Source organism: Mesoplodon densirostris, chromosome 7 (genome assembly GCF_025265405.1).
Source record: "Mesoplodon densirostris isolate mMesDen1 chromosome 7, mMesDen1 primary haplotype, whole genome shotgun sequence".
Classification (NCBI taxonomy): Eukaryota; Metazoa; Chordata; class Mammalia; order Artiodactyla; family Ziphiidae; genus Mesoplodon; species Mesoplodon densirostris.
The window spans coordinates 110,624,201-110,641,381 of NC_082667.1; the positions used below are offsets into that span (position 1 = coordinate 110,624,201).

Genomic DNA, 17,181 nt, shown 5'->3' on the forward strand with positions numbered 1-17,181 from the left:
TTTAATGTGTTGTTGGATTCTGTTTGCTAGTATTTTGTTGAGGATTTTTGCATCTATATTCGTCAGTGATATTGGTCTGTAACTTTCTTCTTCTGTAGTATCTTTGTCTTGTTTTGGTATCAGGGTGATGGTGGCCTCATAGAATGAGTTTGAGAGTGTTCCTTCCTCTGCAGTTTTCTGGAAGAGTTTGAGAAGGATGGGTGTTAGCTCTTCTCTAAATGTTTGATAGAATTAACCTGTGAAGCCATCTGGTCCTGGACTTTAGTTTGTTGGAAGATTTTTAATCACCGTTTCAATTTCATTACTTGTGATTGGTCTGTTCATATTTACTATTTCTTCCTGGTTCAGTCTTGGAAGGTTATACCTTTCTAAGAATTTGTCCATTTCTTCCCGGTTGTCCATTTCATTGGCGTAGAGTTGCTTGTAGTAGTCTCTTAGGATGCTTTGTGGTGTCTGTTATAACTTCTCCTTTTTCATTTTTAATTTTATTGATTTGAGTCCTCTCCCTCTTTTTCTTGATGAGTCTCGCTAATGGTTTATCAATTTTGTTTATCTTCTCTAAGAACCAGCTTTTAGTTTTATTGATCTTTGCTATTGTTTCCTTTGTTTCTATTTCATTTATTTCTGCTCTGATCTTGATGATTTCTTTCCTTCTGCTAACTTTGTGTTTTGTTTGTTCTTCTTTCTCTAGTTCCTTTAGGTATAAAGTTAGATTGTTTACTTGAGATTTTTCTTGTTTCTTGAGGTAGGCTTGTATAACTCTAAACTTCCCTCTTAGAACTGCTTTTGCTGTGTCCCGTAGGTTTTGGATTGTTGTGTTTTCATTGTCATTTGTCTCTAGATATTTTTTGATTTCCTCTTTGATTTTTTCAGTGATCTCTTGGTTATTTAGTAACGTATTGTTTAGCCTCCATGTGTTTGTGTTTTTTATGTTTCTTTCCCTGTAATTCATTTCTAATCTCATAGCATTGTGGTCAGAAAAGATGCTTGATGTGATTTCAATTTTCTTAAATTTACTGTGACCTAATTTGTGACCCAACATGTGTTCTATCCTGGAGAATGTGTGCACTTGAGAAGAAAGTGTAATCTGCTGTTTTGGGATGGAATGTCCTATAAATATCAATTAAATCTATCTGGTCTGTTGTGTCATTTAAAGCTTCTGTTTCCTTGTTTATTTTCATTTTGGATGATCTGTCCATTGGTGTAAGTGAGGTATTAAAGTCCCCCACTGTTACTGTGTTACTGTCGATTTCCTCTTTTATAGCTGTTAGCAGTTGCCTTAGGTATTGAGGTGCTCCTATGTTGGGTGTATATATATTTATAATTGTTAAATCTTCTTCTTGGATTGATCCCTTGATCATTATGTAGTGTCCTTCCTTGTCTCTTGTAACATTCTTTATTTTAAAATCTATTTTATCTGATATGAGTATAGCTACTCCAGCTTTCTTTTGATTTCCATTTGCATGGAATATCTTTTTCCATCCCCTCACTTTCAGTCTGTATGTGTCCCTAGGTCTGAAGTGGGTCTCTTGTAGACAGCATATATATGGATCTTGTTTTTGTATCCATTCAGCAAGCCTGTGTCTTTTGGTTGGAGCATTTAATCCATTCACGTTTAAGGTAATTATCAATATCTATGTTCCTATCACCATTTTCTTAATTGTTTTGGGTTTGTTTTTGTAGATCCTTTTCTTCTCTTGTGTTTTCCACTTAGAGAAGTTCCTTTAGCATTTGTTGTAGAGCTGGTTTGGTGGTGCTGAATTCTCTTAGCCTTTGCTTGTCTGTAAAGCTTTTGATTTCTCCATCGAATCTGAATGAGATCCTTGCCGGTAGAGTAATCTTGGTTGTAGGTTCTTCCCTTTCATCACTTTAAATATATCATGCCACTCACTTCTGGCTTGTGGAGTTTCTGCTGAGAAATCAGCTGTTAACCTCATGGGAGTTCCCTTGTGTGTTATTTGTCATTTTTCCCTTGTTGCTTTCAATAATTTTTCTTTGTCTTTAATTTTTGCCTATTTGATTACTATGTGTCTCTGCGTGTTTCTCCTTGGGTTTATCCTGTATGGGACTTGTATGCACTTCCTGGACTTGGGTGGCTATTTCCTTTCCATGTTAAGGAAGTTTTCGTCTATAATCTCTTCAAATATTTCCTCTGGTCCTTTCTCTCTTCTCCTTCTGGGACCCCTATAATGTGAATGTTGTTGCATTTAATGTTGTCCCAGAGGTCTCTTAAGCTGTCTTCATTTCTTTTCATTCTTTTTTCTGTATTCTGTTCCACAGTAGTGAATTCCACCATTCTGTCTTCCAGGTGACTTATCCGTCCATCTGCCTGAGTTATTCTGCTATTGATTCCTTCTAGTGTAGTTTTCATTTTAGTTATTGTACTGTTCATCTCTGTTTGTTTGTTCTTTAATTCTTCTAGGTCTTTGTTAAACATTTCTTGCATCTTGTCAATCTTTGCCTCCATTCTTTTTCCGAGGTCCTGGGTCATCTTCACTGTCATTATTCTGAATTCTTTTTCTGGAAGGTTGCCTATCTCCACTTCATTTAGTTGTTTTTCTGCGGTTTTATCTTGTTCCTTCATCTGGTACATATCCCTCTGCCTTTTCATCTTGTCTATCTTTCTGTGAATGTGGTTTTTGTCCCACAGGGTGCAAGACTGTAGTTCTTCTTGCTTCTGCTCTCTGTCCTCTGGTGGATGAGGCTATCTAAGAGGCTTGATGGGAGGGACTGATGGTGGGTAGAGCTGACTGTTGCTCTGGTGGGCAGAGCTCAGTAAAACTTTAATCCACTTGACTGTTGATGGGTGGGGCCGGGTTCCCTCCCTGTTGGTTGTTTTGCCTGAGGCAACCCAACACTGGAGCCTACCTGGGCTCTTTGGTGGGGCTGATGACAGACTGTGGGAGGGCTCACGCCAAGGAGTACTTCCCAGAACTTCTGCTGCCAGTGTCCTTGTCCCCACGATGAGCCATAGAGCCCCCACCCCCACCTCTGCAGGTGACCCTCCAACACTAGCAAGTAGGTCTGGTTCAGTCTCCCCTGGGGTCACTGCTCCTTCCCCCTGGGTCCCGATGCGCACACTACTTTGTGTGTGCCCTCCAAGAGTGGAGTCTCTGTTTCCCCCAGTCTTTTCGAAGTCCTGCAATCGAATCCCACTAGGCTTCAAAGTCTGATTCTTTAGGAATTCCTCCTCCCATTGCCGGACTCCCATGTTGGGAAGCCTGACGTGCAGCTCAGAACCTTCACTCCAGTGGGTGGACTTCTGTGGTATAAGTGTTCTCCGGTCTGTGAGTCACCCACCCAGCAGTTATGGGATTTGATTTTACGGTCATTGCGCCCTTCCTACCGTCTCATTGTGGCTTCTCCTTTGTTTTTGGATGTGGGGTATCTGTTTTGGTGATTTCCAGTGTCTTCCTGTCAATGATTGTCCAGCAGCTAGCTGTGATTCTGGTGTTCTCGCAAGAGGGAGTGAGAGCACGTCCTTCTACTCTGCCATCTTGGTTCCTCCCCCGCCCCCCGCCCCGTACCATACTGTCTTGATTACTGTAGCTTTATTATAAATATTGAAATCATTTAGGGTAAGTGCTGGAAATTGTTCTCCATTTTCAAAGTTGTATTCTAGGTCCCTTGCATTTCCATATGAATTTTAGAATCAGCTTGTCATTTTCTACAAAAAAAAAAAAAAATCCTCTTAGTATTTTGATTGGAATTGCATTGAACCCATAAATCAGTTCGGGAGAACTGACATCTTAAACAACATTGAATCTTCCAACCCATGAACACAGTCTGTCTCCATTTATTCAATATTTAGTGTTTTTTTTGTTTCTTTGTGTTTTTTTACACGGGCCTCTCACTGTTGTGGCCTCTCCTGTTGCGGAGCACAGGCTCCGGACCTGCAGGCTCAGCGGCCATGGCTTACGGGCCCAGCCGCTCCGCGGCATGTGGGATCCTCCCAGACCGGGGCACGAACCCGTGTCCCCTGCATCAGCAGGCGGACTCTCAACCACTGTGCCACCAGGGAAGCCCATCTTTTATAGTTTTTAGTGTACACATCTTGCCCATATTTTGTCACATTTATCTGTCTTTTTTTGATGCTTCTGTAAATGGTATCTTTTATTTATTTATTTATTTTTATGTTATTGAAGTATAGTTGATTTACAATGTTGTGTTAATTTCTGCTGTACAGCAAAGTGATTCAGTTATAAATACATATACCTTCTTTTCATATTCTTTTCCATTATGGTTTTTTAAAAAATGTCAATTTCAAAAAAAAAAAATAATGTCAATTTCCAGTTGTTGATTGCCTTCATATAAAAATAAAATTGGTTTTTTTATACTGACCTTGTAGCCTGCAACCTTGCTTAACTTACTTATGTCAGTTCTAGTAGCTTTTTTGTAGATTCTATAGGATTTTCTACATAGATGGTATGTCTTCTGGGAATAAAGACATTTTTTCATCTTCCTTTCTAACCTGGATACCTTATATTTCTATTTCTTGCCTTACTGCACTGACTGGAACCTCCAGTACAATTGAATAGAAGTGGTGACAATGGACATTTTGGCCTTGTACCTGATCTTAAGGGGAAGCATTCAGTCTTTCACCATTAAGTATGATGTTAGGTGATGTTAGCTGTAGGGTTTTCTAAATGCCATTTGTCAGGATGAGGAAGTTCCCTTGTATTCCTAGCTTGCTGAGAGTTTAAATCCGAAATGGATGTTGGATTTTATCAAATACTTTTTTCTGTATCTATTGATAGAATCATATGATTTTTCTATATTGGTCTGTTAATATGGTCAGTTATATTGATTGGTTTTCAAATGTTAGACCGACCTTACATGCCTAGGGTAAACTCTGCTTGGTAATGATTATATATTATTGGATTTGATTTTTTTTTAAATTTTGTTAAGTACCTTTGCTCCAAAATGATAACTTGAATGTGATGAGATGGATAGAGTTGGGTATTTTTTAAATTACTGATTTCCAATTTTATTTGTTCATTATATCTATTCTTTGTTACACATTGAGAGTTCTTTTTGTTCAGTAAGTGATCCTGTTTATGTAAATGTTCTATGTGTGCTTGATAAGAATGTAGTCTCTCATTTTTGGATACAGCGTTCTTTTTTTTTTTAAATTAATTAATTTGGTTGCACCGGGTCTTAGTTGCAGCCCGTGGGCTGCTTAGTTGCAGCAGGAGGGCTCCTTAGTTGTGGCATGCGAACTCTTAGTTGTGGCATGCATGTGGGATCTAGTTCCCTGACCAGGGATCGAACCCAGGCCCCCTGCATTGAGGGTGTGGAGTCTTATCCACTGCGCCACCGGGGAAGTCCCCAGCGTTCTTTTTTTTATTGAAGTATAGTTGATTTACAATTTTGTGTTAGTTTCTGGTGTGCAGCAGAGTGATTCAGTTTTATATATATATATATATATATATATATATATACATACACACACACACATACATATATATAAGAGTATATGATGAACCTAGGGCAGAACAGGAATAAAGACGCAGACTTAGAGAATGGACTTGAGGGTATGGGGAGGGGGAAGGGTAAGCTGGGACGAAGTGAGAGAGTAGCATTGACATATGTACACTACCAAATGTAAAACAGATAGCTAGAGGGAAGCTGCCACATAGCACAAGGAGATCAGCTTGGTGCTTTGTGACCACCTAGAGAGGTGGGATAGGGTGGGTTGGAGGGAGACACATGAGGGAGGAGATATGGGGATATGTGTATACATATAGCTGATTCACTTTGTTATACAGCAGAAACTAACACAGCATTGTAAAGCAATTATACTCCAATAAAGATGTTAAAAAATATATTCTTTTTCATAATCTTTTCCATTATAGTTTATTACAGGAGGTTGAATATAGTTCCCTGTGCTATACAGTAGGACCTTGTTGTTTTTCATATATAGTAGTTTGTATCTGCTAATCCCAAACTCCTGATTTTTCCTTACCTCATCCCTTTCCCCTTTGGTAACCATAAATTTGTTTTCTGAGTCTGTGAGTCCGTTTCTGTTTTTGGATACAGGGTTCTTAAATGTCCTTTATATCAAGCATGCTAAATGTGTTTATCTTCCTGTGTCCTGAGTAATTGTTGTCTGGTCTTACTCTTTCTGTTTTTTTTTGTTTTTGGCTGCACTGTGTGGCTTGTGGGATCTTAGTTTCCCGACCAGGAATCGAACCTGGGCCCCAGCAATGAAAGCTCTAAGTCCTTGCCAGGGAAATCCCTGGTCTCACTCTTTTTTTTTTAATTTTAATTTTATTTATTTATTTTTGTCTGCCTTTGGTGTTCATTGTGGTACGCGGGCTTCTCATTGTTGTGACTTCTCTTGTTGCGGAGCACGGGCTCTAGGCGCACAGGCTTCAGTAGTTGTGGCACGTGGGCTCTAAAGTGCAGGCTCAGTAGTTGTGATGCACAGGATTAGCTGCTCCGAGGCATGTGGGATCTTTCGGACCAGGACTCGAACTCGTGTCGCCTGCATTGGCAGGCGGATTCTTAACCACTGTGCTACCAGGGAAGTCCCTGGTCTCACTCTTGAATAGTGGTTTAGTTGAGTACAGATTTGTCAACAGCTGTTTGACAATACTGTATACCATTATCTTCTGACCACTGGTTTTGCTAGTAAGACATGTTTTTTGGTTTCATTAGTTGTTCCTTTGTAGGTAATCAACTTTTCCCCCCTCTGGTTGTTTTTATTATTTTGTTTTTAATCTCTGGTGTTCTGTAATTTCACAACAGTGTGTCTAGGTGTGGATTCATTGTTATTTACTGTGTATAGGAATTGGAGTGCTTCCTTACTCTGAGGACTCATATCTCTCTTAAATTTTGGAAAATTCTCAACCCTTATCACTTTCTTTTCTACACCTCTTACTGGAAATATATTGGACCTTATTATTTGATCCTCCATGTCTCTTAACTTCTGTTTCATATTTGAAAAATCACTTTATAATTTCCTTTAGCATATTTATTTCCCAATTCACTATTTGTTTCTTCTTCTGCATCAGATCTGGTTGTTTTTCGTTTTGAATTTAATGACTACCAGTTCCTTCAAGTTCTCTTACGTTCTTTTCAATATGTCTAGGTTTTTTTTAGAGTTCTGTTCTTTCATTATGGATTCTACTCCTTTATCCCTACAATAATTTTAAATATTGTTATTTTTAGTCTTCTTTTGATTGTTCTATTATCTCAGTTCTTCTTTTCATTGTGTTACTGATTTTCCCTCATGGTGAAATGTTTCCTCACGTTTCCTCTGTAATTAGTTATTGTGCATTTTGTGAATTCATCTTCTGCAGAGGTTATTTTCTGTGAGTGTCTCATTCCTAGGTTGTTGAGTGGCTTTGCAATGGTTTCTGCCAAGGAGTTTTCAGTGGTTTAAGACTAAATTTTGACATTAATTTCCTGACTTGGGATTCCCTTACCACATTTTGGACTATATATCTACATGTGTCTTGGGGTTTCAGTTTTTCATTAAATTTTATTTTCCCCACCTAGAACCTGGAGTGGGTGACATGCTTCCTTGCTGCTTCCATGACCTAGGTCCTTTTATTCATGGAGGGAACAGTCCGTAGGGCCCCAGATACAGCTAGGGTCTCATTTCCAGTTCCTAAATTCATGAAGGCCTAAGGCCACATTTTGTTCTAAACTGGCATTAAAACCCAAGTTCCGGGCTTCCCTGGTGGCGCAGTGGTTGAGAATCCGCCTGCCGATGCAGGGGACATGGGTTCGTGCCCCGGTCTGGGAAGATCCCACATGCCGCGGAGCAGCTGGGCCCGTGAGCCATGGCCGCTGAGCCTGCGCGTCCGGAGCCTGTGCTCCGCAACGGGAGAGGCCACAACAGTGAGAGGCCCGCGTACCACAAAAAAAAAAAAAAAAAAACCCAAGTTCCACAGGCCTATATCCAGGTCAGATACCAGTTTTGACAGTCAGTTCATGCACTTATTATTCAGGTTTCATGTTTTCTTTTTGTTTCTGGCACCTGAGAATTTCTCTTTCCGTTTGGCTATGTGAATAGTGGTGCTGTGACCATTGGTGTACAGATGTCTGTTCAAATCCCTGCTTTCAATTCTTTTGGGTATGCATCCAGAGGTGGAATTTCTGGTTCAAATGGTAATTCTATTTTTAATTTTTTGAGGAACTGTCATACTGTGTTCACTGTGGCTGCACCATTTTCCATTCCTACCAGTAGTGCACCAGGGTTCCAGTTTCTCTACATCCTTGCCAGCGCTTGTTATTTTCTGCTTTTTTTTTTTTTTGGCCACGCCCTGCAGCGTGTGAGATTTTAGTTCCCCAACCAGGGATTGAACCCCGGGCCCTTAGCAGTGAGAGCGCCGAGTCCTAACCACTGGACCGCCAGGGAATGCCCATACTTTCTGCTTTTTTGATAATAGCCATGCTAATGGGTGTGAAGTGACGTTTCATTGTAGTTTTAATTTTCACTTCCCTAATCTTTAGTGGTGTTGAGCATCTTCTCATGTGCTTCTTGGCCATTTGTATGTCTTTTTATCTTTTACCTCTGATATTTTTCCTGTTTTACTACATATTTTCTCTTTTATTTGAATTAAGATTGAGCTTGTCAAATTTCATAAGGAGCCTGATTGGGATTGTTTTGGATTTATACATTAATTTGAGGATTATTGGCATGTTTACAGACTTGAATCTTTCTATTCAGGAACACTGGGTGTCTCTCCAATTGTTTTTCGTTTTTCTTCCCCTGAATTTTCAATAAAGCTTTATGAAGATTTTGCACACTTTGGATTTATTCCTGGGTATTGCATCTTTTATATTGCTATTGTGAATTTTTTTTTCTATTAGCTGTCCTGATGGATTACTGATAATGGTGGGTGGGATGAATGGCTTATTTTAGACTTGTTCATGTTGAGACCTACCTTCTACATTATTTTCTTTTATTGTTGATTGACCCCACTAGCTTGGATTATCACCTCTTACGAGTTTAGAGTCTTTTGCAAAATCAGAGCTATCACAATGCATATGTTTTCTTCAGATCATTTATGAAAATATTAAGCAAGTTCTATCCCAGAATTTATCTCCATGATACCATAGTGTTTGTATTTATCCATCTAAAACCAAGTTTATCCCTACTCTAGTCTACCATGAATTCTCAGGAACCTTAACAATTAAACGTCTCCATCTAGAGAAGTCCTTAGGTATCCCAATCATTTGTTTCTATCTAAGGAAACTCCTTATTCTTAGCCAAATGGTACTCGTCAATTTTTATTTTTTTAATTTTGGCTGCACTGGGTCTTTGTTGTGGTGCAGGCTCTTCGTTGCAGCGCATGGGCTTCTCTCTAGTTGTGGCATGCGAGCTCCAGGGCGCGCGGGCTCTCTAGTTGTGGCACGCGGGCTTAGTTGCCCCGAGGCATGTGGGATCTTAATTCCCTGACCAGGAATCGAACCCACGTCCCCGGCATTGGATGGCGGATTCTTAACCACTGCACCATAAGGGAAGTCCCTACCCTTCCATTTTGTGTTAATCCTTTCCTCTCTTCTTCCTTTTCTCTCTCTCCCCTTCTCCCCACAGTTCTTCCTTCTTCTCTGCCTCCTTGCCATTTTTCTTCTTCTTTTTTTTTTCCCATGGAGCTTTGGACCTGAGCAGGGACTAACTTGTGACCTCTGCCCATCCCCAGCCAGGACATCACAGGTGATATTTACTATTTCAACTTTGCCAACGGGCAGTCCATGTGGGACCATCCCTGTGATGAGCACTATCGGAACTTGGTGATCCAAGAGCGGGGGAAGCTGTCAACTCCTGGGGCCATTAAGAAGAAAGAAAAGAAAAAGAAAAAGGAAAAGAAAGACAAGAAGGACAAAGAGACCTCCAAAATTCCCCTGGTGAGTCAGTGGATGCCAGCTCTCAGAGAGGCCAGGCCTGAAACCTGAGGGATATCGGGAACCTCTAACTGTTGACAGCTGGGAGGTTAAGAATAACAGCAATAATATAGTAATTTTTTGATAGTGCCTCATCTGAATTATGCCTGGCTTCTGGCAAATTTTCCTTTCAGGCTTCTAGAAGTGGTTACTATCTCTAAGCAATTTCTTTTTCCCCCTTGGGAGGCACATATGAAATAATAGGATTATGAGTGAGTGCCCTGCTGAGGGTGGGGTTTTGTAGTGATGCTGTCTGCCCCTCTGGAGAGTCGGGGCACAGGGAGCGCTTGGTGGAGGCCAGAGAACCCAGAGGAGCGAGTGCCTCTCCTCTCCTTTCCGAGCCAGGCTTTCCTCGTGTGGGTTCATCATGTGTCTCGGTGGTGCAGATGCCTAGAGGTTTGATGAGCCATAATTCAGTTGTCAGAACATCAGTGCCTTCAAGATCCAAAAAGAAAAGCTTGAGGCTTTATCTGGCCCTGTGGATGGGCTTTGCTGCCAGTGTCCTCGGTTCATGGTGGATAACTGAAATTTGATCGCAGTGCCATCACCTTGGTCCCAAGTAGCTTTTTTACTCAGAGTTGAAAGTTATCTTTCCCATTATCATTCTATTTGTCCCTCCAGGTGTGAGGCAGGTGGGCCACGTTGAGGAGAGGGAGGGACCTGGGAACCCAGTTTAGCCAGGCGGGGAACACTGGGAATACCTTTTCAACCCTCTTAATGGTCGAGTTGATTTGCTCTCTTATTTATAGTCTTTATTGCCCACTGGTGCCTGGTGCTTACTTCTCAGTGAAGATTTCCTCCATCTTCCTTCCTTTGCAAGGTGTCAGTTCTGACATTGGATAGTTGCTGATGAATTTGTCCTTTTTAATCATTTCCAAGCTCTACAGATACTCCTCCCCCCCACCCCAATATTACTAATCATGGTTCTGAGAAATAAGACAGCAAGTCCATTCTTCCAGGTGGAGAAAAGAGAACAGGTAATTTACAAAGAGGCTGAATTTTCTAATGGCATGTGTTTGAAAGGTAAAAGATGTGTAATGGGCTTTTCACTAACCCCGGACTGTTTTAGATGATAATCAGCATCTGGGCAGGCTCTGGCATGACTGAAGGTGACAGAGGGAATGAAGTGAGGGCTCTGGGGTGGAGGGTTGGGTAATAGACTGAGCTCTGGGTGTGTGACTGAGTTCCTGGAGCTCCCTGTTAAAAAGGACTCCTCCTGTGGTTTCAGGAGCTGAGGGCAAGTGGACTGCCCTGGGCTGCCAGTCTGGATCTTAGGGCTCAGGAGAGGCGCAAACCAGAGTTTGTCCAGGGGCAGGCCTGACCAGGTGGGCGACCGGGCTCAGGTGGTTTGGGCTCTCTGGAGGAGAGCTGGGTGGAGTTTAGGGTGAATGTTTGCAGGGTGTGGTTGATCTGTTATGGTTTTGTCTACCCCAAGATTCCGTGACTGTGTGGGCCTCTCTTGAGCAGTACCAACTCTTGCCTTTGGTAGAAGACCTAGTCCAAGTTCCCAAGGCTCAGTTCACTGCTTATGTTTCCCCTCTTTCCTCCCTTCTTAGACTCTTTCTGATAGTCCTTGTTAAGGATGGTGGATTTTATGAAATCAACCAATCACAGAATTGAGAGTTTGATGGTACCTTTGGGATAATCTAGTTGGTGATTTTCAGACTTTTGTTAGCAATGGAACCCTGTCTTCACATCAGTTCTTCCATAGAGGGCCAGTGGATAAAGAAGGAGCGGAGCTGCTCTGGTTGAACCTGGGGGTGTGGGTCTTGGTGATGCCTCTTCCCCATCACATGCCCACCATAGCAGCCCCCAAGGTACCAGGCGGAACCAATATGTGGGTTCCATGGCGCAAGGCTTGTAAGCCATTGATCTCGTCGAGCCTCCTCTTTATAGATAAGGAAACCAGGGCCCAGAGAACAACAAAGCTCAAGGGAGTTTTTAGCTTTTCTTCCCTCATTGGTTTGTGTTTCTCTTTAAAGGGAGGGTGGGTTTCTGCTAAGGGTTTGCCAAGGGCTAAGGTAGCAAGTAGAAATCAGAAGTGCTTTGTCTTAGTTTTCTCTGCCTGTTTATATACCCATCTAGGAAACACAGCCTGAGCAGGGACTTCTGCCTTCTTCCTCCTTTCTCCGTGGCCCATCCCCTCTCTCAGCACCTGGGCTGGCTAATCTGGACCTAGACCAAGAGATGCAGGCTAGAAGTGGGGGCTCCTTTAAGAAAGGGAAGAGCCCACGTATGCTGGCTGACACCCCTAGGTCTCTCACGGGCTCCCTGCCCAGCAAGCTACAGCCACTCTTCAAGGGCCAAGCTTCCCGAACCCACCAGATCTTTGCCGACGTGGAGGAAATCTTAGGCAGGGCCCCAGCCCACTGCAGGACAGAATTAGGTGATCAGCAGGGTCTGGAGAAACCCCAGCAGGCGACAGAGAAAATCCACCTGGGGTTTTCAGACCCTGAAATAGAAGAGCTGGAAATGAGGACCAGACAGCAGAAACCTGGCGCTTTGGGCCCTGACCACAGCAGGCCCTTCCGGAATGGGCAGGATGCGTTAGAGAGCAGGAGCCAGGCCTTGGTCCACTCGAAGTTTTCGGAAGCCCTCGAGGGCCTGCAGCTGAAAGGGGAGCAGCACAGCCATAACATGGCCAAGCGGAGCTCCACTGGCCCCGGGGGGGACAAGGGCCAGAGCCCCATTCCCTCGCCGTCCCCTGAGGAGGATCCCTCCCTGTCCCTTTGTTCTTCTGACCCTATGCTGCCTGCCAGGAAGAGCAAGCCGTTCTTGTTAATCAGCAGCCCAGCCGAAGACCAGAGCTGGCAGGGCGTCTCTGGGGAAGGGGGCAGCATGGGCAGGGGCAGGAGGAGGAGAGAGCCCCCGGGATTGTGGATGGGGCAGGTCTCCAAGCTTGTCCACAAGGACGCCCGTTTGGGCAGCAAGAAAATAGAGCCCGAAGACCCTGAGGCTCCAGGGGCCTCAGCCAAAGGTCCACCTCAGGGGCTCTTGCTAATACCCCCTGATACCCTGCTCTCAGAACCAGCCCAGAGCGCCCCTGCAGTCCCCTCGCAGGCCCCTCGAGGGTCTCCTGCCAGTGAGAAGACACCACCCCCAGGCTCTCTGGAGCCCCCCGAAGAAGACAGGAGGCTGGGCAGGTTTGGGCCTGACTTGGAGAGCAGCAGCAGCAGCCTGGCTTCTCACCTTGGCTCTGAGGTCCTGGGGGAGGTGACCAACTTCCCGTGGGACCTGCAGAGCTCACGGGGATCTGAGCGGGGTGTGGGTCAGTCAGGCCCCGGACCCAGGGAGCAGCACCCCAGCCCCTTCCTGGCGCCCCAGTTGTCCCACATGCAGAGCTCTGCTGAAGAGCAGTCAGAGAGTGAAGACTACTCTGAGGACCAGAGGTTCTACCAGCACATCCTGCAGATGTTCAAGCTCTCCAGGCGGCTGGAGGGCCCGGGGCTGCCCGAGAGCACACGGGAGAGCCCACGCAGAGACCTTGCCAGCATGGTCTGCCACCTGGCAGCCGAGTCTGCCAGGATGTCTAGTGAGGGCGAGCACGAGGCCATCAGAGCAACGGGCTCCAGGTTTCTGTCTTGGGGGCCAGAGGTGCGGGAGCGTCCTCAGAAGGTGGCCGGCGCCCTGGCTGAGCAGGAGGCCTCTCAGCAAGCTCGTTTCCAGCCAAGCAGCAGCCCCCTCAGTCAGGGGCTGGTCAAGCTGAGTTCCAGCAGAGGGCTTGCTACAGAGCCAGGCAAGATGCAGCTTCTCAACCAGGTAGGCTTCTTAGAGAGCACGGCCTTCAGGCTCAGTGAACTTGACAGGGAGCGGGCAGGTTGAGCTGACACCCTAACACAGCCAGCAGGTCTGCTTTCCTGTTATCTGCCCTCCCTGGGTGACTATTGATCCCTTAACCACCCAGGATGGCCATCCTGTGGGAGGACATGCAGTTCCTGTTTCTTCTGACCCATCACCCGCAAGATAGGGGCTGAGGGTATCTAGACTCCCCTTCCCTTGATCCAACTGTACTTTGTGGGTGGTTCACATGCTCTGAAGAGGCTCAGTTTTGAGGGTGAGCAAGCTGGCACTTATCCTGGCACTCATGCAAGATATAGGTACTGTCCCAGGATTTGGGAATCCTTCCCCATCAGCTGATGATAGAGAGGTCCTCCCAAGTCGACACCCTACCCCCAGCCTCTGAACTTAGCCCCTTCTGGGAATCACACAGAACTAGAGAGTTAATACTGTCATGAGTAGCTGAAGCCCAGGCTCTCTCTGCCGTTCAGTGAGCTGCTTCTGCTCCTTGCTTCCCAGGGTTTCCAGAACCATGTGAATAACCTGTGTCAGGCTTGTGCTGACCGCATGGGCCTTCACTTCCTCCCCTATTGGGATCTACCAAAGGGTTGGGCTTGCCCTGTCCTTCTGACTCTTTTTCCCTTTAAAGAGTCACCACTTGCTTCATTCAGAAGTGAAATTGGATCACAGACCACCAGGGGGGTCGATCTGCATTTCCCCGGCTATTCTTTTGCTGTTGCCCAGCTATGGCTTTACCCAGTTGTTACCTCGGTTCCTAATTGCTGGCGTGCCCTGGTTCTCCGTTAGCTCTAATAACTACTGTAGCACTATAAATATCAGATAAGCTGCAGATTATCCTGAAAGTTTTAATTAGCCCAATGGCAGCAAGTTTATCCTCTCTGAAGGACAACGCCACGCACAGCCCATAGTGCGTGATCAGCTAGGAGCCAGGGATGTATAATTTCCCTGCTAACCACTGATTTGGTAAAGGCTTGGGAGAACAAAGCCCTCAGCGGGCCTGTCTCCCTCCCTCAGGCCCCCAGCACGTTAGCAAATTAGCCATGTTAGGAGTCTGTAATTTTCCATAAATATAGTATGGGAAGAATTTTACTCGCTGATCCACTGGGCTGGCTGGGGGGAGCAGGCTGGGTTTGCTCACAGTTCACCTCAGAGCAGATTTCCTGGGCTCCTTTTCCGCCATAGCCAGGAGGCAGTGTACAATACTGGCTTAGAGATTGCCCTGCGTTCCGGTCCCACGTCTGCCCTCATTGCAGGCCCTATGACTTGGGGCAGGGGTCTTGACCTCACCAGTCTCCGTTTGCTCTTGTGGGGACTGTGGCCTCAGATGGTTTTGACAGTGAAATGAGACAGGTGCTTACCCCGGTGCCCAGGGCTCAGGCAAAGTTGGCCAGTTTTTTTATTATCAGCTCTTTTTCTGCCTAACGAAGATATCCTGCAACAGGCCAGGTGACTGGGAACCTACAAAGGTTTGGGAGGGGGTCTCGTGTCACCTTTCAGATAAGCATCTGATGCCCTTCCCATGCAGGAATGGGTCGTGTTCAGATCCCGCCCGATGGTCTGGCCCCAGGCCCAGCTGCGGGTGAGAAGATGGGCCACCTGAACTCCGCCTGACTTCCTCAGGTTCCCCTTTCTCTCTTCAGTCCCCATGGGATTAGAGAGGAATGGAATTTTTGTGTTGTTTTATATACAATTTAAGTTTGAGGATATTTAAAGAGCTCTTTGTAAACTGTCCCCAGAATGCTATCCTGCCCTGGCTTCTAAGCCCAGACTCTTGTGATGTGAATCCCTGTAATGATAGCAATTCCACAGCGCTGGTGTAGCCCTGGGCCACACACACATGCTCCTTGCCGTCAGTATCTCATTTGAATTTCTCAACAAACCTTCTTAAGTAGCAAGACACACATCATCCCTGTCTTGCAGATGAGTAGACTGAGAATCCAAGAGTCCGTGAGTGACCCAAGGTCTCACAAATTCTGCCACCCAATTGGTTTCTCTCCCCAGTCCTCGCTGGCACAAAGCCTTCCTTTGGCCATCCCAAGAACAGGGCAAAGGAGGGGCCTGCACAGTCCTCTGGCGAGGCTCCCTCCAGCCCCTTTCCTCATCGGTGGAGAGCGGAAAGAGAGTTCTTTTGTTGCTCATGTGTATTTTTCATAGTTAATATTTATTTTAATTGAAGTAATACATGCCCATGTTATTAAACAATGTCAAGTCGAGCCAAAAGGCATAGAACGAAATATAGCAGTTCTCGGGTGTGGGTACCCCTCCCCAGAGGCAACGGCTCTCTTCCAGTGCTTGCTTCCATATTTGTAAATAATATGCTTAGACTGCTTTTTCTTGATTCATCCATTTTCAACTTTATCTATTGAGACTTCTCATGCTGGTAGATGAGGCTTTTGTCTCTTCTCTCCCCAATCCCCCAACTTCCTCTGTGGCTTCGGAGGGACAGCACAGTCCTCTGCAGCATCTGCCAGATGTGAAAGAACCATTTGCTGAGAGATAGGCACAGAGTTACGAGAATCAGGAAACCAGCCCATGATTCTCACACGGCTGGCACAATGGTAATTTCTGGATGTTGTGTTTCATCAGCAGCCTCTGAATGGAAGTGGTTTAAATTTGAGCGGGCAGGATTTAGATGTTTTATTTTTATATCCGTCTCCACACTCTCAGAGCCCTGTGGTTTCTTGGGTTTGTAACAGGATGTTTTCTGTTGCCCAGGCCCTGGGCTCCCCGTTAGCCCCCGTCCACATTCCTCTCAGGGGTCTGGCCCCGTTAAGGGGCCTGGTGGATGCCCTGCCCTCTGCTCTTCGTGGATCTCAAAGTGTGAGCCTGGGGAGCTCGGTGGAGTCTGGTCAGCTTGGAGAACTCTCACTGGTAAATGCTTTTTCTTGTGTTCAGTGTAGTTACCGTGGGGCCTCCATGTTCCATGCTAGGAACCGTGACCCATGGATGAGAAATAGAGGGCACGGGCTGAGTCCTTAATGCTTATAATCTAGTGGGGAAGGTGAGTCACACCTGGAGGATGCTGAACAGGGGCTCTGGGCGGTGGAGGATGGACCCAGGGCATAGGGACTGCAGTGGTGATTTCTCAGTCCCTGCAGCCAGGGCAGCAGGAGTTGGACAGGGAGGGATCAGTGAGCTGGAACTGCTGGGGTCAGCTTCCTGGAGGTGGTGGGCTTGCTCTGGGAGCCATCTAAACAGAAAGAGAGAGGAGAAGGCGATCTGAGGGTCTTCCCCGTAAGTGCCTTGGCTTTCCTTCTCTATTTTGGAGCCTTCACAGGGTCTCAAGACTTCTGCATATACAAAGGGTCCCCTGGGCTCCATCCATGAGGACAAGAATGCTCTCAGCCTCTTGGCTTTAGGAGAGGAGACCAATGAGGAGGATGAGGTGGAGAGTGACAACCAGGTAAGAATGAATCCTTTTCTTGGCCTGGAAACCCTCTGTGCTATGAAAAAAAAAATTTTTTTTTAATTGTGGTCAAATATGTA

The 17,181-nt window shown here is 45.3% G+C and overlaps 1 protein-coding gene across 8 annotated transcripts in view; it reads left to right on the forward strand.

The window, feature by feature from the left end:
• The window catches only part of CEP164 (centrosomal protein 164), a 72,847-nt gene that overhangs the window by 15,747 nt on the left and 39,919 nt on the right, over positions 1-17,181 (forward strand). For 5 of the 8 annotated variants that reach the window (XM_060103201.1, XM_060103200.1, XM_060103203.1 and 2 more), the window contains 4 exons: positions 9,657-9,861; positions 11,983-13,656; positions 16,411-16,566; positions 16,964-17,098. In XM_060103201.1, coding sequence (XP_059959184.1) covers positions 9,657-9,861; positions 11,983-13,656; positions 16,411-16,566; positions 16,964-17,098 — 2,170 coding nt within the window. The remainder of the gene's footprint in view (positions 1-9,656; positions 9,862-11,982; positions 13,657-16,410; positions 16,567-16,963; positions 17,099-17,181) is intronic. The other 3 variants (XM_060103202.1, XM_060103207.1, XM_060103208.1) reach the window with 3 other exon arrangements.